Source organism: Heterocephalus glaber, unplaced genomic scaffold (genome assembly GCF_053883595.1).
Source record: "Heterocephalus glaber isolate CG9 unplaced genomic scaffold, H.glaber_assembly_v1.0 deba00001606, whole genome shotgun sequence".
Classification (NCBI taxonomy): Eukaryota; Metazoa; Chordata; class Mammalia; order Rodentia; family Bathyergidae; genus Heterocephalus; species Heterocephalus glaber.
The window spans coordinates 38,501,620-38,526,646 of record NW_028258377.1 but is presented as its reverse complement, the minus strand read 5'-3'; the positions used below and the strand labels follow the sequence as shown (position 1 = coordinate 38,526,646).

The 25,027-nt window shown below is 44.3% G+C and overlaps 4 protein-coding genes across 10 annotated transcripts in view; 2 read left to right on the top strand and 2 right to left on the bottom strand.

Annotated features, from left to right (window-relative positions):
* Positions 1-873: 873 nt before the first annotated feature.
* On the bottom strand, positions 874-6,901 carry Gdf9 (growth differentiation factor 9). 6 transcript variants are annotated; one of them, XM_087194972.1, is made up of 3 exons: positions 4,015-4,551; positions 1,613-2,603; positions 874-1,007 (listed from the first exon to the last, which is right to left on the bottom strand). In XM_087194972.1, the coding sequence occupies exons 1-2, from the start codon at positions 4,406-4,408 to the stop codon at positions 1,651-1,653; spliced, it is 1,347 nt and encodes a 448-aa protein (XP_087051098.1). In that variant the 5' UTR covers positions 4,409-4,551; the 3' UTR covers positions 874-1,007; positions 1,613-1,650. The 6 variants fall into 6 exon arrangements, with proteins under 6 accessions (XP_087051098.1, XP_012934409.2, XP_004836649.2 ...); XM_013078955.3 differs by lacking the exon at positions 874-1,007 and adding an exon at positions 6,587-6,901 and having other exon boundaries at positions 1,297-2,603; positions 4,015-4,210; XM_004836592.3 differs by lacking the exon at positions 874-1,007 and adding an exon at positions 6,279-6,427 and having other exon boundaries at positions 1,297-2,603; positions 4,015-4,210.
* Uqcrq (ubiquinol-cytochrome c reductase complex III subunit VII) lies at positions 6,874-8,522 on the top strand. Its single transcript, XM_004836590.4, has 3 exons — positions 6,874-7,022; positions 7,158-7,324; positions 8,326-8,522. Exons 2-3 carry the CDS (start codon positions 7,171-7,173, stop codon positions 8,418-8,420), a joined length of 249 nt encoding a protein of 82 aa, XP_004836647.1. The 5' UTR covers positions 6,874-7,022; positions 7,158-7,170; the 3' UTR covers positions 8,421-8,522.
* Positions 8,523-13,185: 4,663 nt separating this feature from the next.
* On the top strand, positions 13,186-14,241 carry Leap2 (liver enriched antimicrobial peptide 2). Its single transcript, XM_004836589.3, has 3 exons — positions 13,186-13,341; positions 13,532-13,671; positions 13,955-14,241. The coding sequence occupies exons 1-3, from the start codon at positions 13,285-13,287 to the stop codon at positions 13,989-13,991; spliced, it is 234 nt and encodes a 77-aa protein (XP_004836646.1). The 5' UTR covers positions 13,186-13,284; the 3' UTR covers positions 13,992-14,241.
* A 689-nt stretch (positions 14,242-14,930) lies between these two features.
* Positions 14,931-25,027, bottom strand: part of Aff4 (ALF transcription elongation factor 4) — a 100,358-nt gene continuing 90,261 nt past the window's right edge. For both annotated transcript variants that reach the window (XM_004836585.4, XM_004836586.4), the window contains 2 exons: positions 23,523-23,740; positions 14,931-20,584 (listed from right to left, as the gene is read on the bottom strand). In XM_004836585.4, coding sequence (XP_004836642.1) covers positions 20,457-20,584; positions 23,523-23,740 — 346 coding nt within the window. In that variant the 3' untranslated portion in view covers positions 14,931-20,456. The remainder of the gene's footprint in view (positions 20,585-23,522; positions 23,741-25,027) is intronic.

Below are 25,027 nucleotides of genomic sequence, written 5' to 3'. Positions count from 1 at the left end.
TGCAGAAAAATGAATGCAACTTGAGACCATAATGTTAAGTGAAGTAAATCAGGCACAAATATCACATGGTTTCTCTTATATGAGAACCCCATATATAAAGTGCAAAATAAAAGAAAATAGGAAAAAGAAAAATTTATTGTCATCCAGCATGGCCAAAGTATCTAGAAGCGTACCTTGACTTAGTATAACTGCCTTGTGTGTTTCATATGTTTTCTAGCTATTAATCTGGCTATTAATGTTATAAGGACTTATAAAATAAATGAATCTAATGCTGGCAAAAATTTTCTTTAGGGGCTGGGGATTTAGCTCAGTGGCACCATGCCTGCCTCGAAAGTGCAAGGTCCTGAGTTCGATCTCTGGTACCAAAAAAAAATTTTTAAGGCGGGGAGGGGGGTTGAGGGGAAGGGGAAAAAAGAACTGACATGTTTTGTTCAGGTACCAATTCCCACAATAAATGTAATCATTATGTACTGCAAAGATGTACTAATTAAAATTTTTAAAATTCTGAAACAAAATCACTACAGCAGCCTAATTGCACCTCCATGGCTTTCCCAAGGAGATACTGAAAATCCACACAAGAGCTGACAGATCCCAGAAGGTCTGCTCAGTGACACAACGCAGTCACAGGGAGCTTAGTGTAGGGGTCACAGTGCTAAATCCATCTGGAAATAAGCCTGTGGTAGTGGGCTGAGGGAAATCAGCAAAAAGCAAACAGAAGAAAGAAAAAACAAAATGATCTCAACTTTTATAAGAAGTTTAAAATGTATAAAGGAGAAAAAACACACTGTAAAAATCATGAACATAGCTTCTCTTGGAAAACTCAAGGCAATTTCCTTTACACAAAAAGGACAAGTATTCGACTCAAATAAGCCAGTTAATGGAAGAACTAATGTATAGTGTACCAACCATCACACTAAGGCAGCAAATTGGTTATGCTGCATCCTCTTGTCTCAGTGAATTTCACCTCACCAGTGTCCAGGCGGAGGAAAATTAGCTTCCCTTTCACTCTGGAAACAAAACCAAAGTTGAGCCAAGACCAGCTTTTAGAAATGCTTCCTCTCTCCCAAGTAATAGAAGTAATCTTTAGCCAGGGATGTAGCTCTGGGGCACCAGGCCTGCCTGGCAAGTGCAAGGTCCCGAGTTCGATTCCCACTACTGGGGGAAAAAAAAGTAATCTTTTTTATTTTTGGTACTGGGGATTGAACTCGGGACCTTGTACTTGCGAGGCACGTGCTGGAACCACTGAGCTACACCCCTGGCCCAAAAGTAATCTTTATTTAATAAAACACACACCACTTATGCCATTGACAGGAATTTATTTTTCAGTTACAGAAGACCTCAGCACTCGAAATTTGTAACTGCAACTCCAAGATCTATGCTAAGACATTTTCCCATCCAAAATAAGACTTGTGTGAAAAGAAAAACACTGCTCAAGGGGAAAAAAAATTAAGCTCTCCAAAGTAATTACGTTTCAAGTTTGGAAATGTAGCAACCACACAACCACTGGTTGCCTCCATTCACTGACAGATGCCACAGGACTGCTGGACCTCCTCAGTGTGCAAGGCAGTTAGAGATCTGACAGCGTCCCCGGGGGCACGGGTGGGACACTTACGTTGCCGAGCGCTCCGGCTTTGGTTCGGGGCGCATAGGTCAGCGACAGGTGCACCGCGTGGCTATCATGTTCTCGTACTCCTTGTAGGCGATGGAGGCGTCGGGTTCGATGGTCAGCACGCTCAGGGGGTTGTAGGCGGCGGGCACACAGGACGGCCGCGGCACCGACGCGTCCAGCTTCTCGTAGATGATGTTCTGCACCACGGTGTGGAGCGGGGAGCCGTAGCGGTGCCGCACTGCCCGCGGACAGCCCCCTTTACAGAACCGAGGGTTGTACCTCTGCGGGGCCACTATCCAGTGGTCCCACCTGAGCTGCCTGAAGCTAAGTCTGAAGTCGAGGAGCTCACACTCGTCGTGGGGGAAAAGAAACCGTTTGAAGTGTTGGCTCGGGGTGAAGGACTCTGGAAGCAGCGACTCCAGCGGTCCAGGGCTGAGGGTTTCCCGGCCTCTCCGGGGACGGGGACGGGGAGACCTCCCGCCCTCAGCAGGCCCCTCACCCGCGGGGCAGGCGGCCACGCCTCTGCGCTGGCCGGGGTCCCGCAGAGACCGCTTCCCGTAGCGGAGGGAGTACCACCGGTGGTGGGCCTGGGCGCTGGTGTCGTTCAGATAGAGGATGAGGGAGGGCGGCTCGCTGAGCAGCGCGCTGGACAGGCGCCCCGGCCCGGCCTTCGGGCAGGTGAAGTTGACGAACATGTGGACGCTTCTCTCGTTGGAAGCCACTAGAGGCTGGAGCAGGGAGGTCACATCGATCTCGATCCATCTGAAATTCTTTCTCAGTTCCAACTGGGAGCTGAAGGGGAAGGAGGAGGGAGCTCCAGGGAGAGCCTTGCCGGAAGCCCTCGGCTCTGCCATCACCAGGCTGCACACACATTTACCAGCGGAGGAAAGAGAAACGGAGCTATTGAGCGTGTACAGCAAGACCGATCTGAGCAAGTGTTCGACGGCAGCAACGCGGTCCAAGTTAAACAGCAGGTCGGCGGACGGGAAGATTCCTGAGGAGAAAAACCACCCGTCAGCGGTGCTTGCACACAGAGGAGACGGAAGTCCAGCTGTTGCTCTGGGAGAGAGAGCACTTTCCCAGCATGCACCAGGCCTGGGTCCCGGCCCGGCACCTCGAAAAGTAGTATGTAATCTCTCTTCTCTTTCCCCTCACTTCCTCATGCCTCGCAACCAAGAGGGAGAGGAGGAGAATACACAGAGGAGAGGTGACTGGTATCCTACCAAATCCCAGCAATCACACCTGGCCATTTGCTCCCTGGAAAAGTCAGAACAGCTTGATGGGGAGTTAAAGCCAGAGGGTTCCAGTCTGAACAACTCGCCCCAGATAGAAGCTAATGAGTAAAGTAGTGCTTTGCTTTTGGCAAATCTATACAAAGAAAAATCATCCTAGTAATTTAAAACACTTGCCAGGTGTGGTGGCGCACACCTGTAATCACAGCACTCGGGAGGCTGAGGCGGGAGGATCGCTGTGAGTTCGAGGCCAGCCTGGACTACACAGTGAGACCCTGTCTCAAAAAAACAAAATACTCACCAGGCTTGTTAAGACATTCTATGCCGGGGCCGGGCATTTAGCTCAGTGGTTTTGTCACCCACTGAGCAAGCGCAAGGACCCGAGTTCGATCCCCAGTACCAAAAAAAAAAAAAAAAAAAAAAAAAAAAAGACATTCTATGCCCAGTGAATGATGACAATTAAAAACATTTGCCTGCAAAGTTAATTTGTAACATTTGAGACTGAAAAACAAATAGAGGTCTTACCATTACTATAGTAAAATAGCACATGGAGGAAGGGGAATGTGTTTTAAACAGGCACAACTGTCCTATTCAGTCAAAATGGTTTATGTCATGAACTACTGAATATAGCTTTTTAACGCATTACTCCTCTCTCATACACAAGACCTTAAGCAGCTCCCACTATGGAGTAACACTCTGTGGGGTTTTGGGGTGGTGCTGGGATTGAACCCAGGGCCTCAACATGCTAAGCGTGAACTCTACCACTGAGCTACATGAGCTTTGTTCTTATAAGATCTACTGTACCCAGGGGGACTTCGGCTTTCCTCACAAAAAGCAACACCTAAGAGGAAATATCCTGTTTGACGAAGCATACCATTGGCTATACGAGATGTTCCAGGCACATGCTTAACAGCTAGGCAGCAGGGAAATAGATGCTAGCCTTCTCCAGCACTTTCCTCAGCCTTCAGAGCCGTTAAGTCCATTTCAGGTCTAAAATTCTAGTAAATTAGCCCACTAGAAACAATCAGATCAAGTACCGAATTTGTTTCTGATTAGACAGTATCATGCAAAATGAAATGCAATTCAAGAAGCAAAGCCCAGTTCTGTTCTGTAACTGACATGAAGACACTTCTATCATCCCTCCAGCCAGTTAAGCAAGCTGCTTCCACACACCTGTCCCCCGGTCTCCGGAAGCGAACTTCTGTGGGGGGTGGGGGGTGAAGAGTCGCACGGTGTTGTAGAGGTGACTTCTAGTGGACTTAGGGATCCCTTCCTTGGTGGCATATGTCTTATAGAGCTTTTTCATGTAGTGCAGGGCTCTGGCGTCTGGCTGTAGCCTAGGGGGCCCACTTCGACTGCCAGACAGGACCTTGAAGAGGGGCAGAAGGGGGTCAGAGCTGTGTTCCCCATCCACAGGCTGGAGCAAGGACCAAGGCTCTAGTTCAGATTCCAACTTGGCACTCACTGAAATCTGAGCTTCTTCCCTAGACGCCGGGCAGCCAAGCTTAACAGAACTCAGCCAGGCAAAGCAGCAGAACCGAAGGAGGAAGTTGCTGGAAAGCGCCATGGTGTGGGAAGGACATTTCCCTACACCAGGCTTCCTCCTAAAGGCGGGAAGGCCCTAGCTTGATCTCTTAAATAACTTTTAGGTGTGTGGGTGGAACAGCGTCCCTTCTGTAATCAGGCCTCAAGGGTACCTAGCTGAAGATACTTTTTACCAGGTCTATATCAATCAGCTGATAACACCCTATTTACTCAATTTGTCCGCAATGGTGCCGATTTATCTGTTGATTTAGCTCTCCTCTCCCCTTTTCTCTGTCGCTTACTCAAAACCGAGTCAGTGTTACATTAATGGACTATGTAGCTGAAAGTCTAAGAGTAACAGGAATTATCTTAAAACCTCTTTTTCTAAAAAGAGAAACTATGATTCTGTTTTGGAGACAGATTCTCACTATGTAGTCCAGACTGTCCTTGAACTCACAGCACAGGCTGGCTTCAAACACTGCGATCCTCTTGCTTCAGCCTCAAGAGTGCTGGGATTGCAGGCATGCACCACACCATGCCCAGTGAGAAATTAGGACTTTTATTTTTTTGGTACCAGGGATCAAACTCGGGATCTTGCGCTTGCGAGGCAGGCAGCACCACTGAGCTAAATCCCGGCCCTTAAAATTAGGATTTTTAAAACGCCCCATAGGTGCTTTCTGAAACCCTCGAGGCATGTGGAAAAGCGTAAGTACTCAGATTTGTTGGTGTGCAATTTAGGGTATTAGATTTACTCTTGTCAAATCCTGACCTCCCTCCGCTCTCTCTCCCAGGTGCTTAGAGTAAGTAATTATGTGCTGCGTGTTGATTTGGAGGGTGAAAGTCACAGTTGGCATGGAAATTCCAGTGAGCTGAGAACTGTTAGGTTGCTCATTCCTCCCAGGTTGCTTAGCATAGGATATGGCTTGGCATTTTGCAACTGTACTTTGCAAAATATTTTAAAAGAAGACCCTGAGCTGGGTGGAGTAGCATTATGCCTGTAATCCCAGAAGGCTAGATAGCCTGAGCTACATAGCGATACTGAGGATGGCTCAGAAGGCAGTGACACTGTCAAGAAAAGGAGGTGGCACGGCCTGGTGGTGCAGGCCTGCAATCCTAGCACTTGGGAGGCTGCGGCAGGATTGCTTCGAGTTCAAGGCCATCCTCGACTACCTAGTAAAACCCTGTCTCAAAACAACAACAAAAAAGCAAAACAAAGAAGTGGGCTGGGAATGCAGCTCCGTGGTGTAGAAGTTGCCTAGCATACCTGAGGCCCTGGGTTGAATCTCCATGTCTCGTAGCGTGAAAAGAAAAAGTGAGCAAGGGGGTCTGGGGATTTAGCTCAGTGGCACCGCGCCTACCTAACAAGCGCAAGGATTCCCAGTACCGCTACCGGGAAAGTGACCAAGGAAGGAGAGAACATTGCCCTTAACTTTGACTAACGTTAAAATCCACTATCTTGATGTCTTTACTTTGGTTAGCACATTTATCTACATATTCTTTGGTTGAAAGGTTCTGAGATGTTTGCAGGTGCTGTGAAAGAAATTTTTTTTTTTTTTTTTTTTTTTCAGATAGGGCCTGGCTATTCAGGCTGGCCTTCAACTCATGGCAATCCTGCCTCAGCCTCCCAAGTGCTGGGATTACAGGCGTGTGCCACGACGCTCAGCAAATGATGTATTTCTAACAACCCAGATGGAGGTAGATTTCACTACAGTATTTTTGTCCTTAACTGTTACAAGTATTTGTATTCCTGTCTTGGAGCTGAGGGCAGGCTGGATACATTTTAGAAAAATGAGGCAAAGGGGCACCAAGAAAAGCCGAAGGCGAGGCCATGGAGCGCAGCCCCGAAAGAGCCAATCCTCTGGAAGAAAGTCAACCCGCATAGATACGAGATACAAAACCAGTCTGTGCGGTACCTAGATCGAAAAAGCTGAGGTGCGTTAGCAAAACTTGAGTCACTGCCCGCCAGCAGGGATATAAAACACTCCAAACTGTTGAGCGAGAGGTTAGCCCAGATTACCCACAGCCAGCGATCCCATTAACATCCGAGACAGCAGCAGCCGCCAGGGAGCCAGGTGATGCGGGCTCCGGAGCCACCCGGCCCGGCCCACGGCCCCGGGAAAGAAGCTAGCGGTCGGGAAGCCATCCCCACCAACACCGTGTGTCAACTGCCCGACACTGCTTGATGACTTCTGTGGCTGAAAATGAAACGGCTGTGTTGTACCTTTAAGGCACAGGTCACAGGAGAAACGCTAGGCCTCGGGCCCTCGTTCTCCACTGGGTCACCGACGGCCTGAAAAGAGCCGAGACCGCTCCCTCCCCGCGTGCTCCGCGCTCCCCACGACCGGGAGCGACGACTGGGTGCTCCTCACGCCTCCGCGCCCCTCGCCACCTCCTCAGCATCCCGCCCTCGCAGCCCGGGGCTCCTCCCACAGGACGGGGTCGGGAAGGGTGAGCGCCATCACACGGGGACAGGGCGCGCGGAGACCCAAGTCCAGCACGTGTCACCCGGCCAGGCGTCCTCCCCTGGAGTTAGTGGAAAAATGGTGTCCCCCGGAACTGACTTCCGGCCTCCAGAACCGGCTTCCGGTCCCGCCGGAAGTGACGTGAGAGGCCGGTGGCTCCGTCTCGGCGGAGGGCGAGGTGACCCCGGTGTGCGTGTGAGTTGCGGGGGGATGCGGACACCCCTGGGGTGGGGGAGCACGGGGCGTGCGCGCGCGGGTAGCGGGCCGGGGGTCCCGCGCGGGCTGTGGCGGTCCCGAGGCTGAGCTGAGCGCCCCGACCTTGATCTGCAGGGCCGCCGCAGCCATGGGCCTCCACTTTGGGAATCTGACGCGGATGCGGCACATCATCACCTACAGCTTGTCGCCCTTTGAGCAGCGCGCCTTCCCGAACCTCCTCAGCAAGGGGATCCCCAACGTGCTGCGCCGCACTCGGGGGTCCATTCTGCGCGTGACGCCGCGTGAGTGCCGGGGCGGTTGGCCGGGAGCAGACGCCCTCCCGAGCAGCGGGGCCTCGTGCGGGCGCTGGGGTCCGGTGGACGCCCTGACGCCTTCCTCAGGGAGCTTTGCTGACAGCCCTTGAGCTGGTCACACGATGCCGGGACGACGGGCCGAAGGTCGCTTGCGTGACTCCAGCGTCTCACTTGGAGCTCATCTTTGCCCCTTATCAGTGATGACCGTCTTGTGTTAGATGCGCTGTAGACACTGCTTGCCAGTTGCATGACATCGTGAAGATGCTAAGGACCCCTGAAGTGTACACTTAATTTTATTTATTTTTGGTACCGGGGATTGAACTCGGGACCTTCCCCTTGGGAGGCGGGCGGCGGCCCCACTTTATTTTGTTTTGAGACAGGGTCTCGCGATGTAGTTCAGAATGGCCTCGAACTCAGGATGTAGCCCAGGCTGGCTTCAACTCACAGCGGTCCTGCCTCAGCCTCCCAAGTGCTGAGATTACAGGCATGTGCCACCACTTCTGGAGAAGGGTACATTTAAAAATGATATATATAATATATATTATTATATATGTAATATATTATATATTATTTAATATATTTTATATAAATATGTTTTGTTTTTTTTTACTGAGACAAGGTCACACTATGTAGTTCAGGCTGGCCTTGAACATGAGCCTTAAACACAACGGGCTAAAATGGTGAAATCTGTGTTAGGTAAATTTGATCTCAGTTATCTCATTAAAACTTTTTGTCCAGAAGCTGAGCGGTGGTGATGCATGCCTATAATCCCAGCACTTGGGAGGCTGAGGCAAGAGGATAGCAGGAAAGAAATGAAGACCTGGTGCCAAATTTTCCTTTTGGTTACATGTAAAATAAGTTTGTAACCTAAACCTTTCTGGAGGCTGCAACGTAATAGTAGTACTATATTTGTAAAGCTAGAGAGTAACAGGAGGGCAGAAAGAGGACTGTGTCTTATTTATGCTTTCTCTTGCTTTTGATTTTTAAAGCATTTGTAGTGTTTTATCTTGTCTACACATGGGGAACCGAGGAATTTGAGAAATCCAAGAGGAAGAACCCAGCTGACTATGAAAATGACAAATGAGCAACCCATCTGCATGACAGTTCCTGCTTCTGAAAAACTTCTTTGAGAGAGGAGTCTGTATTTTAATTTCTTGAAGACACAATAAACTTCCTATGGGCTGTGTGTGTTGTGACCTTGCATTTTTGTGACCAGAGTACTTGGTGACTGTTAATATTCAAGTTCACGCAGGACCCCCTCCTCAGCATGAGTCCTGACCAGTTTTGCCTAATGAGACTTTTTGTGAAGGTGTGGGCTTTATCCCTTACCATGCAGCTATTGCTGGTAACCGGTTTTGAAGGTGTGGTTTGTGGGGAGGGTTGGTTTTTGGCCCTCTGCTCCCACTGTAACCATAAAGCCTAGTAACTATACAGTAATTACTGTTTGTCAGGTTAATCTCCTAAACCATACAAATAAAGTTTTAAGCTTAACCTTTAAGCACCATTATTCCTATTTTTGCAGATGAAACAGACCACAGGTTAAGTAATTTGCCTTACATTATTCAGCAGTGAGTGGGCAAGTCCAGGACCAGTGTGTGTTCTTAAAACTTAAACTGCCTTTCCTCCTAAGGCAGGCTCTCCTTAGCCTGAGAAATCAGCTACGAAATGAGATGAGGTGATTCCTTCTATAACGGCTCAACATCCTAAGCATGGACTTTTTGGGGGAGGGGATACTGGGGGTTGAACTCAGGACCTTGCGCTTGCCAGGCAGGCGTGGTGCCACTTAGTTACATTTCCGGCCCTAGGGCTCACTCAACATCCTATGGCCCATTCAGCCTAAAATATGGTTCCTGGGAAAAGTGCCCCTGCTCCAGGGCCTTTGAATTAACCTTTTTAGCTGAAAAGATGCCATTTCCCCTTTACTAGAAGGGAAAGGGAAGTATGGTTAGGTATGATTGGCAGTTGTATGCTTCTGGCTCTGTACCAGTTTTAGAAACATCCAAGGATACTCCCTACTAGTCTTCAGCAACTGTCACAGTCTAGCTGAGCTGGCTCAGGCAGTGTCTGCCTTTTCTAATTACTGCTGTTGGTTTTAAGAACCAAAATTATGTCAGCAAAACAATTCACAAGATAAACTGCACTGATAGGCAGGATGTGGGGTGGCTTTGGCAGTCGTGGATTCAAACCCTTAAACTCACTTGCTCACTCTGATACAGGCCAGAAACCTGCATCCTTGAGCCTTAAAGTTCTCACCTGTATGGTAGAAATACTAAAATCCTTAGGTTGTGATGGAGAAGTGAGTAATGGTGGTGTCTCGTATGGTGACGCAGGCTTACCAGGACAGATAGCAGGGTGTCTTGGGCCCCAGGCGGGGTCATTTTCCTATTTAGCTTTTTGTCCAGATTTATTCCCAGGTCTTGTTGCCAGGTATTGCAACATGTTTGGGTCATAGACTCCTTTGAGAATCTGATGAAAGCTCTGGACCCAAAGGCCAGTATACATGACCCACCTTTACCTTGCATTACTCAGGTAGGTCCCCAGGCCAGGGGAGGACCACTGCTGGACAGGTGCCTCAGGTCTTTGTGCCCCAAGCTTCCTAGGGGACACGGTGCGCTCTTCCATATTCCTGGTTGTTGCAAACTGTCTCTAGTTCTTTGATTCCTTTGGAGTTACCAGCTCAAAAGAACCAAAGGAGCTACTCACCAGCTATTGAGCCTGTTGGTCTGAATCCCTTTTTATCCCAGGAGTGCTCTACTGAGGCAACCCTGATTGGTATAAGCCCCCGATGTACCGAGATTCTGCTTGTGGCTAAAACGGTTAGTCTGCTTTAGGCCCGTCTCTTGCCAAGGGGCTTCTGAGCGTGGCACCACTGATCTCACCTCTGCGCTGGGTGCTGTGGCAGTGGTTATGTGGAGTTGTAGCTTGGAGCTCCTGTACAACATACTGAGACCTGGGATCGTTCTGCGGGGCCATTCTATTTGTTGAAACCTACAGAGAAATTGCTTGCGTAAAGCTTTTAAAGGGAGGCAGCTGCTGTGGGGCTCAACGCTAAGAAGCCTTCCACCTGGAGCTCACAGCCCTGGGTGTGGTGCTTTTCAGTGACCAGTACGTGCACTTGTTCCACGTGCCTCTTCTTTCCCCAGTGCTTCTACTCTCATGGGTTAATGGGCTATCGTCTCCCAACACAGTGCCCAATGTGCAGGCCCTGAAGTCTGCCAGCCCCAGCCAGCAAAATTTTTACCTGGAAGTTTTTCCATTTTCAAGCTGTTCATCTTTTATTAGCCACCTCCTGCTCAGAGATAACAAGTTTCCAATTACTGCCAAGTCCTCATGATCTCCTCTCCTCCTGGAATGTATTTCAAACAGCTGCTCATATGTCTCCTCCTTTCTCCCATTTCATCCTGGGCACCTCAGAAGCAGAGTCGCTCAAGTTGTATCCAGAGTGGCCAAGCCCTCAGCTACCAAGTTTCAGTTTCATTTTCTTGTACATTAATCATGTGGACCCCAAACAGTGCTAGAGACCTGAGATCTACTCCCATCTGACAGGAGACAGGCTGACCTGTGGGCGGGTGTACTACGGAGACCCTAGGCTCCTGCCTCCCAACCAAGCATTCTTTCCTATGGCTGAGGCTGCTGAGGCCTTTTTACTAGAGAAGGAAGTGTGTAACCATTGAGCAAAATGCTTGACTGCAGAGAGGCCGTGAACTTTCAAGTATTTCTTAAATTTTAGGAGCAGGTCTTCAGTCTCAAGGTACAGGATAGCTAAAGGCAGGGCCTGTCTCATTAGCTATCTGCTGCCTGGATGCTGCTTTGCTTCTCAATTTTAAGATCTTTTTTTTTTTTTTTTTTTGGTACTGGGGATCGAACTCGGATCCTTGCGCTTGCGCAGCAGGAAGCGAAACCGCTGAGCTAAATCCCCGGCCCTGCTTCTCAATTTTAAAACAACCAGTTTGTGTAGATGTTGAGATACTTGCCCTAGCAGTGGTTCCCTCTGAGAACATACAGAAGGAGCCCGACAGAGCGAGACTGGAGCCCCTAAGGGTCCAGTGATGTTACTGCACCCATGAGGATGCACGGTCCTTTTCCTCATGCACAGGGGGCACAGGGGGCACAGGGCTAAGGCTCTTTCCTTGCTATGGTATTGGTTTTAGAAATTAACATAGGCAGTCTGATTCTGCTCGGAATACAGGAAGGTAGAATGGAGGATGAGGGGATTCATCTTTTGGATGGGTTTCATGTCACTGCAGGTGGGTGAAGGGGAGGCTGGTGCCGAGCCTAATGGACCCACCTGGTTCTGGGACATCACGTTGTTCAGTCTTTTGCTTATCTAATCGGATTTGTGTTCTTACTCAATGTTCACTGGGTGACCACATGGCCTCTCCCTCAACCCTGCAGAAGTTCTTCATTAGTGCCCTACCTGGGTTCATTCAGTGACCGACCTCAAGGATAAAGGGAGCAGCTAACTAGTCTTGAATTTGTAGGATTGGTGAGTTGGGTTTGGTAGATAGATCTACTTCTCAATGGTTCTGAAGTCCAAGCAGCAGTGTCTCCCTTCAACCCCAGCTCCATGGTCCCAAGAGGACTGGAACCAGGACAGGCAGATTTGTGGTCACATCCCACCCAATTCCAGCTTTGAGGTCCATCATACCACCCTATTTCACCTTGGCAAGAGCCACTGTTTGCCTGGCCACAGGCCTGGTGATGATTATCACACCATTTAACGAATACCCATGCTACTTAGGGTTTGAGACAGGGTCTTGCTGTGTAGTTCCAGCTAGCCTTGAACTCACAGCAACCCACTTGCTCCAGCTTCCCAAGTTCGGGGATCACAGGTTTGTGCCACCACACCTGGCAACTCATGATTTAGATCATGTCCTCTCTTGATCTAGAAACCTGAACTGGTTCCTACTAAAGCTAAAGGATGTTCTAGACTTTGAAGTTATCTCAGCACTATGCTTGTCTGCTGGAAGGAAATACTCGGCCAAGGCCTGACTCAACTACTGGGTTGAATGTCTTGTTACTTCCCAAGCTCTCCCACTGACTTTCTATTCACTTAAAAAAGCAAAACAAGGGCCAGGGATTTAGCTCAGTGGTTCCACCGCCTGCCTCACAAGCGCAAGGACCCAAGTTCGATCCCCGGTACCAAAAAAACCCAAAACAAAAACAAATCCCTACACTCCGTCATTTCACCTATGTATCTATACGGCTGATAAATGCCATGCCCCTATTGTTTGCTCTTCTGGGAGGCATCAGGTAGGCTATACTGAATTTACCTGGTGTAATTACCAGGGTGACAGCTCATCTATGCAGATGGGGGATTTGAGACACAGTAGGTTTTTTTTTTATTGCTTACATATGCTCCTTCAGAAGGGAGCTGAGGGTCTTTCTGTATTGTCAGTACATGACACATCAGTGTTCTTTTCCTAAGAAGGCTTTAAGACTTTACTGTTGGAATTGTGTTTTCATTATAGTGATTTCACTGAGCTATTTTAGGCTGTGTGTGCGCGTGTGAACGAGTGCATGTGGTGGGAATTCAACCCAGGTCCTCAAACATGCTTAGCACATGTTCTACCACGGAGCTACACCCACAGTCTGCTGAACTATTTTAGAATAGAAATATGGCCAGATTCCCAGTCTCCCTCAGGGGTTTCACGTGGCGTTCAAAGGAAAGGAGGGGCAGTGTGGACTTTTGATATAATGGGTTAAAGGGTCTGGGCCAGCAACACAATCATTCAAAGTCCAGAGGAGGGATCAGTAAACACGACGTGCCTGAAAGTAGCCCTTGAGGACATTCCTCTGGTAGACATTAACTTACTAAATCGATCCTGATTACAAATATAAACTTTGCCCCATCTCACCTGGCAACCATGAAAAAGGCAGATGTCAGTCTATAAAAAGAGCAGTAAGTGTCCTTGGCTTTCAGACTTCAACATCCTTCCACTGCCAAGATGTGGCACCTCAAACTCTTTGCAGTGCTCATGATCTGCCTGCTGCTGTTGGGCCAGGTAAGGAAGGAAATGCATGTGTATTTGTGGACGGGGTAGTGGGAACGGAATTCGAGTGGACCTTGAGAGCCAGACTCAGACCTGAGGAGTGGTTCCTATTCTGAGCCTACATTACTGGAGAATGTTCCTTCTGTGAAGGTGTGCAGCAGTCACTTCTTCCATACTTCAGGTGACTGTCTTTGCTCTACAGATAGATGGCTCCCCAGTACCAGCACTGAGCTCATCAAAGAAAAGGCCGCGAAGAATGACCCCATTTTGGAGAGGAGTTTCCCTCAGGCCCATTGGAGCCTCTTGCCGGGATGATTATGAGTGTGTCTCCAGGCTATGCAGGTAAGCCACACAGCTGGGTGCAGGCCCGGCCAGAGCCCTGGGAAACTGGGCAGAGGCGAGAGCAAGAAACACAGAGGCTGAAAAATAAAGCTGGGATGGAGGAGTGCCACCTGGGCTGAGCTGCAAACTCCCTGGAGAATTCCGCAGAGCCAAGAGCCACTCAGGTATCACACAAGAGTATCTTTCCTGAGACCAGATAGCGACCGTTTAAGCAGAGGAGGGAAGGCAGCAGAAGTGGGGACTCTGAAACTGAGTCTTAAAAAACACCTCTTTTCCCTCCTAGAAAAAGACGCTGTTCCTTGACTGTGGCCCAGGAATGATGTACATACCAGGGGAAGAACAAACAGCGGTCAGCTCCAACAATGCTCCGTTCTATGGAATATTGATTAACTGCATTTTGGCTGGAGATACACAAATGAAGCAATATTATGTTTTTAATATTTAAAGACATATGATGCTTTAAATCGGTCTCCATTTTTTCTTAGAATGTTGATATGTGGATAAGCATAACTAAATTTATCAGTTAGAGTTTATTTTTCTATGGATACTATTAAATAACTCAAATTGAAATTGTGGTGGTCTGAAATTCAAACTTGAAGATGGATTCACTTTGCATACTAAAGAAAAAAACCCAGCAATGCACAATACTGTGTTAGCTTCTCCATCTGGAAAGCAAGGTAAGAGTTAACATTCTTCAAGAGTCTTCTAAAGAACACAACGGGCAGGTTAAGTATAAACTTTTAGCAACAGCTTGGCAAGTTCCTAAGTTGTAGCCTTGGGTCCTGGCCCTTACACTTCAGGTAAAGAACTTTTCACTGAGGGATCAAGATGGGCGCCTGGCACTTGCCACCTGATGATGTGCATGTTTACCTATGACTCTCTGAACTTACCGTGAGATTGAGATCCAGTGTAATAAAACAATAGAAGCCTCGGCCAAACAGAACACCAAAAAGAATTTGAGATTTCTGTTGGAGTAGAGAAATGTAATCTACACACAAGGCCAATCTTACACCCATGGCCTGAAAGTTTAGAATTTCTGTAATTAGAAAACTGAGACCTTTACTAGTAGGACCAGACTTTTAAAAGAGTACGGGACCCTGGGCCAGGGATTTAGCTCAGTGGTTCCGTCGCCTGCCTCACAAGCGCAAGGACCCGAGTTCGATCCCTGGTACCAAAAAAAAAAGACTACGGGACCCAAAAATACAAAACAAAAATTGCACGAAAAGGGCACAGTGAGAGCTAAAGAAGTGTAAAGAGCACAGTGTTCATAAACTTTAATACAGAAAATCTATTTGATATTTATTAAACTTAGTTTCTCCAGCTATGGTTTGGCATTATACAAAGCATCTTAATGACACAGTAGAGTTAAAAAGATTTTTACAAATTGAAATGTTGATACCCTTGTCTCCAAATATTTTAATTGCCATAAATTTGTTTAAAAATACACATTAAACGCATGTTTGACATTCTAAACTTTCTATAATCTCAATACCACAAAATACATATAATATACTATACAGATGTGGAAAATCTAGTTAGTATATAATACTTTGCTCACCATTAACAGCTTTATTATGTGAAATGCACATACTGTACTGCTTAGAAACCCTAGCTGTTGGGCCCCAAAGTACCTCTGAAATTTTAATGTATTCCAACAAATAAAAATCACAGCATATAATTGAAATTTTGGTTGAAAATGTCAGATGCCTAAATATTTTGGATAAAAGAAATGTAAAACAAAGATTTGGATCATGTACAAAGCAAAGGCATCCTATTAGTCACTAACAGTACCTTTCTGCACAATCAACAGGCTTGTAATTTATCAACAGCGTTACTTCCCCTCCAAAACCCTCCCCAAATATCAAACAACTATTTACCAAATAATTTTCAAATAACATAAAAGGATTTTCAATAAATATATAAGCATTTCCATCCTCCATATACAAAATTTCTTAAAATCATCCGAAACGGAGGCTAGATACAGTATCTTCCTAACTGTGCTTACCAACTCCACAGCTGGCCCTCAGAGGTGGCGCCTTTTCAGACCCAGATGACTGGGCCAGCTCTGTTGGGGAGCCCCACCCCACCCAGTACTGTCGAATGCTCTCTCGTGTCAATGACATGCCAGGGGCGTGTGTACAGTTGTAAAATGGGGACACTTCTTGAACAGCAACAACAAACTCAACAAAGTGGATAATCCTGGCATCAGTTTGAAAGGCAGCGCTTCCAAATAGCTATTTTTGAGAGAGGAACATAACAGGTAGAAAATCCCAATGGTTAAAAGCTGCAAAGGAACCCCACATGGAAGTTGCAAGAGGTCAAAACCAAGTATTAGAATTTCTGGGTGGGAGATTTTCCACACTCATTTAGACAGCTTTTTTTTTGTTTTCAATAATGGTAATTTATGCTCAGCTGAACAATGGTGGCAAGGAGCGGTCCATGCTAACATTCCTGAAAATCAACTTCTTGATGTGATGACTGCTTAGGCTGCTATTTTAGGATACTTTAAATATTATGACTTGGTCAAGACTTAACCTGAACACCTTATTCTGTGACCAAATTCCATTTAAGAGGTGTTTAGATATCCTTTCTATTCCCTTTTCTGAAGACAGTTCTTTTTAATTAATCACACGTCCAGCATCCCTTTACCAACTTTTTTTTATTTTTGGTGCCGGGGATGGAACTTGGGACCCTGCGCTTGTGAGGCAGGCAAAAGAACCACTGAGCTACATCCCCGGCCCCCTTTACAAACTTTTACAACTTTCTTCCTGTCATTTGCTTGTTTGGCTTTGGAGCCCAGAAATCTAAATTGAATTTTTCTACTAGTGAGTGGGTGAAAAGTATAGTCACAATCATGAATAATTTGGCCTCTTATTACTGCATATTCCAAGCCATTCAATGATTATTTCTCCTGATTTTACTGAATAGCAACTTTTGGTGTGCAATATTATTACTGGAAAAAAAGTCTGCCTCTCCAACACTGATACATAAAGTTAAAATGGAACCTGTGTTCTGTATTATCCAAGGAATATGAGTCATGGGAGTCTATAGATTTGAAATGCTCTGGCTCCCCAAGTTACTTAGGGTTTGTTGTTATTCTTTGTTTTTTAAAGCATCATCACAACCTGCCTGAAGTAGTCATCCCCAGTAGATGTTCCTGGGACCCAGATGTAAACTCCTATAAATCAAAATACACAATGAAGCCATTTTGTTCAATTAGCTATCAGAAAATTAATCTTTCCCACCCTGTAAGAGCCCTATTACACTACACAAGGGCTCAAATATATTTTAAAAGTTAATTTACTACAAATAATATTAATTAAGCTTTAACAATCTAAAGGAATACACATTGCACCCTTGAACATTATTATTCAAGGTGTCAACAAGAAAGTGTCTTAGATCAATTTAATAAATAATGTGGAAATCGTTGCACTAAGCTAAAATACTAAACACACACATTTTTGACAAACTAATTTCATGTTTTCATACATACATACGTACATATATATAAAGTGTGTATGTGTACAGAATTTTAAGATCCAAAGTTGCATACCCTCATACCTGGAAGAGTACACAGCGTACCCTCCTGCGACACAGCTACGTATCACTGACTGAAGCGATCACTGACTTCTCTGAAACTCCACCGAGTACTGGCCTCCACAGCCAGAACTTTCATGTATAATAGGTGCCTTTGTAGGCTCTTGCTTCACAATGCAAGCACATTCATTAAAAGTTAATGTTCCAAAGTTTCTGTTAAATATGAAATGATGCTGCCCCATCTAGTTGACTAAAACCTTTCATGAAAAGAAATGAACAATTTAAACAGTGAATCTACTGAAGCACAAGTGTATCATTCAAAGTGCAGCCCAGATGCCTTTGTGTTCTAGTGCGAGATCTCCCCAGAAGGACAGGCATATGTAGGCACGTGCGCATGTTAGTTAACATTGCTTTTATGTTGGAGAATTAAAATCAGTGGTGCTCGGTCTTCCCCACTCTTCAGTAGCTATAGCTGTAAATTTATCTGAAGTACTCACTGCTTATAAAGTTTACTTCTTGGCTCCCTGCCCAGAAAAGGGTGGCACTGGGGCAAGGAGAGGGGTGGATGCTCTCCAGCCAGACAGGAGCCTGGGCTGGGCTGTGGAAGCTTGAATCATTTGGCGGGGAGCACTCCCCACGGCCCAGGCAAGCCTGAGCAGGACTACTCTGACAACTTTGTCCGCCGCAACTGGTCTGCTGGTTGCCTCAAAAGAGTTCAATGATGAAGGCTGTTGCCTCCTGGCATACAAGTGTGGTCTTAAAGAGCAGTCAACTGAGTAATTTTTAAAAACAGTTGCTATTTTCATAATTAACTGTGTATTAAATACAAGTCTCAGACTAAGTTTTTAGCTACTTGTCAAATTCAGTTTTAAATAAAATACTGAAGACACTTACTGAGAAGGGAGGAATGGTCACCTGTACAGGAGTTCAAAGCATGTGCTGGAGCACATGACACAGAGCATTTGAGAAGACAGAGAGGGGAGTGGTAGTTCTATAGACCATGACATTGAAAATTCAATTATTGAGGACTGGATTTTGATCCACTGCCCATTACCACCGGGTAGGAAAAACTCTCCACAATGAAAAGCTTCAAAAATTCATTCTATAAGAATTAACACAGTTTTAAGGAGGAAATATCTTAGAGCAGCACCATAAAACACACAGGAAACTCTGCTTTAAGAAAACATCAGTGTGACCCCAGAAATGCTCCTGCTGTCATTCAGGACACTAGAATGCACTGAACTCAGAGGTACCCTGCTGGCTGCTGCTGAACTGCAAATTAAGGAATCAGAGTCACAGAAGTCAGAGAAAGGAGGACGTACATATTCTTGATATTATTTCTACTAAAGAACTATCGTAACTGCTGAGGAAATGTCCTCTTAAGGAAAACTGTTCCTAGAACACACCAAGATTAAATTAAAAGATATCACAGGCAATTTCTCCAAGAGAAAAAAGTTAGCTTCAATGTAATTTGAAGACCTCAATCTTCAATAGTATGTAATAATAACTCAAAGAACAAAACCATTAGAGCTCGACACACATGAAGCCACAGGACAATGAGAGCTCACCAGCTTCAGAAGGTAAGTGTAACAGAGACTTGAGCAGAGAATGCACTGCACCACTGGACTTGGGGATCTTCGGTTCCTTCTTTCCCCTTTCCTGTTTCAAGCCTCACCAATTATCAACAAAGAGTAGGGCAGTCACTTTTCCCAACTGGATAGGTTCAGTTTTGGAATAAGAAGACAAACGATTTCTTTTGAAGCAACATTACCCAATTAGTTAGACTAAGTCATGTACTAAAACTAACTTTTTAAAAAATGATTAATCCTTACATGACCCTAAAGGAAGATTTAAAATGAAAGAAAATTTATTATTAATGGAGAGGACCAACCATGTGTGGACAATCTAGTCCTAGTGTAAAATTTTATCTGTAAACAATCCACAAAGTCTCCATTTAAAGATAAGATTTAAGGCACACCAGACATGATAGGGGCACTCAAAACAAAGTACAGAGGGTGCATTTCTCACCCTAGACTCCTATATGCACCTTGTAGGGAAGGGTACTTTGATATACAATTCTTACAGTGCCGGCTTCTTAAGCTCCATCACTGCTCTCCTCCCCTTTCCAAGAGCTCACACTGAACCATTAGTACTTTTCTGTGTGAATTTTCTGATCCTACAGCAACATCACTAATGGGGGCCTTTAAAATGGAGAAATTCATCATCTCTACATCAGGCATTAGCACTGTAAGTTGTATAGCAAAACCACACACACCAACAATATCAGTCACTGCATGCTCATATCAGAGCATCACAAGCGAGTATGGGGGAAATTTTTTCCAAAGAGATTTTAACCTTTGGATGTTATCAATTAAAGAGACATAGGCAGCAACCTTCAGGAGTTCAGCAACAAAAAGAACAGTTTTAATAAAATCCGTGAAGTGTAAGATTGTCCTTTCCTGAAACCCTTCAAAATGATATGCTTCTCTTAGAAAGTCGGCCTGCTCTCTTTTGTAATGCATTAAATGCAAGTTACAGTCACCTTGTGATTTCTATAGTGTTATTAACACACCTTCACAGTTTTTGAAATAATGCATACCAAATCAGACAGATTTCATTTTTTTTACATCCACACTGAATGTCATCTTCTCATATTTAAATGATTTCTCACGTGTAGAATATGTTTAGTACTTAAGCATAAATTTTACAACAATAAAAATTGTAGTTAAGATCTGAAATAATATCAGCTAGTAGAAATGGAACATTTCCCTATCTTACTCATAGAAGAGCTATCACAAAAAGATATTAGGTAATGAAGCTCCCAAAATATATAAATAAAAATGCCTGCATTACAGTTATGCTAAATGTTCAACAGAGTAAATTTATAAGCAGAAATAACTAAGTTTTAAACAAGCCCCAATCTGGGAACCTAAAAAAATTAAAATAAATAAAATTTCACTTGGTTAGTCACAAACTGCAACTGGAATTTCAATCATATTACAGATCACTAAAACCATCTTATCAATGCGCTGCAGATTTAACAGCATTTAAATAATTTTTCACATTGGGAATATTGAAGGGGTCAACTGATAGGATGGCTTTGGGTTAGAAACAACAGCACATGAACCAGGGAGGAGAAAACCATTCCTCATTCTTAGTGTTGACTAGGTGACATGTTATGGCAGTTTTCCTTTGTGATGTGACACAGTGTTGTGGAGAAAATCAGAGGCAACGAGAATGTGTTCAGTTCAAGACACCAACTTGGCATCCTGGCGAAGCCAGTGTAGTCCCTGCCGGGTATAACGAGCTAGATCTGTCATGATGCTTGCATTAAAGATGAGAGGGCCCATTACTTTATCCAGTTCAGCAAAGAATTCTAGAAAACCAAAAACATTCATTAAATAATGCACACTTTTTTGAACTTCTGTTTAAAATTGAGTCTAGACTATAAAACAGCATACACATGAAGCAAAAACACATACCCTCCCACACTAGCATGGTAAGTCTGCCTCAGGACGAGCATCCCCACTGTCTCGCAGGTCACGTTGTTCCCAAAGGCATGCAACATTTTAGAGAACGCATGGTCTGCAAGTGTTATATGTATGTGCAGAATATCACTGACGGTAATTATAAACTGCTATTATGCCTCAGAATGGAGACCTAGTGCCACACACATACACAGTGTCCGTCCTATTTGATTACTCAAAACATTCTCTATGTACTGTTTTTGTAAGAAGCAAATGGCATAAAACAGAAGTAATTTTTTAAAAATTTTGCCCTTTTTTATTACCACAAAGCATACTAACAGAATGTTATCTAAGGAAGATATTCTTTGCATGTTTCCCATAATAGCCCCTGTGAGGTTAGATAATTATGACAGTCTGCATCCAACCTGTGTACTGTAATTGTATGTCATATACCAACGATAAAACCCATATTTTCAGACAGTAGTTTAAAAATTCAAGGGATGGAAATAAACGGATTCTTCCTATGTGAACAAATAATGGTTGCATATGAAGGAAATTGGGAGGGAGAACACTGTCCTAGGATTTGATTCCGATGTAATTATGAGAACAGAAAAAAGGATGTAAAACTAGACATTAAGAGTGTTTTTGCCCATCTGCCTTGCAAGCACAAGGTCCTGAATTTGATCCCTGGTACCAAAAAATAAAAAACAGTATTTTTAGACATGCAGAGAAGAAGAGGGTTCTTAAAAATACTGCTTTTGGGGGCCAGGGATTTAGCTCAGTGGCTTCGCTGCCTGCTGTGCAAGCGCAGGGACCTGAGTTCGATCCCTGGAACCAAAAAAAAATACTGCTTTTTGGCCAGGGATTTAGCTCAGTGGTTTCGCTGTCTGCTGCGTACGTGCAAGGACCCAAGTTCGATCCCCCGTACCAAAACCAAAAAAAGACTAATTATTACATGCCTCCAAATGTGGGGCAATAGTAAATCTAGTGTACTGTCTATGGCAGTGGTGGTGAACCTATGGCATGTGTGGTGCAGCGGGCATGCTGAGCCCTCTGTCCGCACGCAAGCCAAGTCACCCCAGCAGCTGAGCATCAGACAACAGTTGTATTTTCTAAACTAAAACCTTAGTATTCAGGTATAATTGCAGTGTTGGCGCTTTGCAATATGTAAGTGGGTTTTGGGTTGCAGTCTGGGCACTCGGTCTCTAAAAGGTTCACCATTATTAGTCTATGGAGTATCTTTATCTAAAACACTTGGGGGATGGGAGTATAGCTTAGTGGAAGGGCACTTGACCATCGTGTACAAGGCTCTGGGTTCAATCTACAAAAAAGAGAAACACACACACAAACCAACTGCACATGAATTTCATCAATCCTCAAGATGTAACTAGTAGTATAAAGAAAATAAGAGACAGAACAACAAATTAAGTAACATAAGGAAGTAATGAGTCAAATCCAGACTAAGATATTCTATGACCCAGGTTCTCATCATCAATAGCATGTGCTCCCCGCACCAAAAGAAAGTGGGAGGGGGGATACTTAAAGAGGCTTATCAGTGAAATGTTATGTGTATAAACCTTGCTTGGATCTTGTCTGAAATAAATCCAGGGCCTGGGATTTAGCTCAGTGGTTCTGGCACCTGCCTCGAAAGTGCAAGGTCCTGAATTTGATCCCCGGTACCAAAAAAAAAAAAAAAAAAAAAAAATCCAACTGTTTTTAAAAAGTAAAAATGCATGTTTGAGATGATAGGGGAAATCTGATGATAGACTAAGTATGAAAGAACATAAAAGCTAAATGTTGCGTTTCTCTTTTACCTTTTTCTCATTATTACTCCTCTTTAGGAATACGAGAGGAATCTTTCGTTTACATCTGAGTGCCTGTTCATACTATAAGTATTTAAGTGCCATGTGATAAAAATAACACTGACTGATCGGCTGTTTTAGTGTTCCTCTGCAAAAGATCTATCTGAATAAATGCTATGCACTTATATTTGCAAATAAAATCTACTATATAATAAGCTGGTGTTCACATAGTACTTTCCCCTAAGAGCATTAAATACTTTTATAATTTTCAATGTTCTTAGTTTAGGCAAAAATAAACATTTTTATTTTGGTACCGTGGATCAAACTCAGGACCTTGAGTTTGCTAGGCAGGCACAATGCTACTGAGCTAAATCCCTGGCCGAATAATAAACTTTTAAGATGAAATGTTTCAACCTAATTTTAAGGAAAGCTAAGAAATTGTTTCTTTTATCATATAAATGCCTTCCATTATATCTAAAAATCCAGCATGAATGTTCTTACATATTAAACATCTCAAATGAGTAAGACATCTAAATGTAATCCAATTTTTTTTTTGGTACCAGGGATTGAACTCGGGTCCTTGCGCTTGCGCAGCAGGCAGGGAAACCACTGAGCTAAATCCCTGATCCTGTAATCTTATTTTTATAGTCAAATATTAATCATCCCACAGTATGACATACTGCCTTTTTTGTTTTAGTTTTTTTGTTTTTTTCAGACAGGATCTCGGTACATAGCAAGGCTGGCCTTGAACTCACTATGTGGCCCAGGCTGGCCTCAAATTCACGGCAACCCTCCTGCCTCTGCCATCCCAAGTGCTGGGATTACAGGTGTGTGTCACCATTCCCAGCTAACATATCACTTTTAAAGTGTGAACTGCACTTAATATACCAAAAAGACACATACTTGTCTTAAAGCAAGAGAGTTTAGCTTATGTCACCAGGATTGTGAGAGGTATTACTAGGTAATAACACACGCCACTTAACTAAATCATAAAAGTTCCTTTTAACAATTCTATGCTTCAAACTTTATCTAGAACTCCACCAACCTTTTTGCTCTTTGGAAAGCTGCTCAGCTTGGTCCCAAATTTCAGTGGCATAGAGAAAGTTGGATGTAACCTGAACATAGCTGGCTGCCATCTGGTGGATCTTCTGTGGAATGGTCACTGAAGAACCACTTGCTGAACTACTGCCCCCAGAAGAATAATTTCCTGAATTGCCTGGTGACAGCTTTGGAGACACAGGGGAAGGCATCCCAACAGCTTTGCTACACACAAGAGAAAATAGGAAGCTAGTTCATACAGATATAACAGTATGAGATCAATGTAGCACTGGCTCTTCCTAGATGAAGGCTTTTAAAATTTAAGGATTCTTTTAGACTACAAGGGTTCCCAGAGAAGTTCAATTTCTTCTAAGTAAGTACAGTGGTGCTTGAGTTCGTGAACTCAATTCTTTCCACGATTCTGGTCACAAACTGAACTGGATGAGATCTAAATCAAATTTCCCTGTAAGATCAACATGGACCCTAACCACTGAATTTGACTCAGTTCTTGTCCAATTTGGTTTGTGACCAGAATCACAGAAAGAATTAAGTTCGTGAACTGAGGTACCATTTTACCAAAGGTCATTGTGAATTATGTTACAGATATCTTTTGTTTTAATAATGGCAACAGAACAAGAAAGGAGAGATGACTGAAGAAGTCACAATACCATGTTGGTAGTAGTTCAAACCCTTGAAGCTTTCTCCCCTCATTCTAGCTCAATACTTTGCACTTATGCAGGCATGTAATTACCTGTTTTTCAGATCATTTGGTAGAAGGGTGGATGGAATTCACAACCCCCAAAATTGTGGTGGTAGGTGAGAACTTCTTGAGCTCCATAATTTCTAGCACTTTCCTAATTTAACCAAATTATTCAGAGTGAACAAAGAGGTATAGCTCCCTCAATCAACTGCAATCACCTCAAGCTTTCTGCCAACTAAGTATTTCTTAACATGTGTTAAAATATTTCAGTTAATTTCAGAGTACTAAAATCTGTGAAACTGCCCAAAACTATGATCACAACACTGAAAACAGGAAAACCGAACACAAGTTGGGGAAGAAATCTATTTGTTTGTATTTTTAACTGTAGTTTTAAGATTACAAATTTGGGGGCCGGGGATTTAGCTCAGTGGTTTCGCCGCCTGCTGTGCAAGCGCAAGGACCCGAGTTCGATCCCTGGTACCAAAAAAAAAAGATTACAAATTTGGTCAGGAAAATAAAAACAAGGCAAAGACTGAATGTCAATTCATATAAACATAAAAACAGAAACATACAAAATAAAAAAGGTTTCACAGTGTTTTGCCTCCTTTTGTGTGTGGTTGGGATTAGTGTGATATACGTAAAGAGGAAAAACTATACTCATGCCACTAATTCTGGCAATGCCAAGACTTGAATAAAGTGAAGTCCACTGTCATAAATCCAAGTAACTACAAAAATGAAACTGTGAGAAGGGCTAAAGTGTTGTTAAAAATTCAAATACCTGCAGATAAAATGCCTCATCTCTAATCATTTTA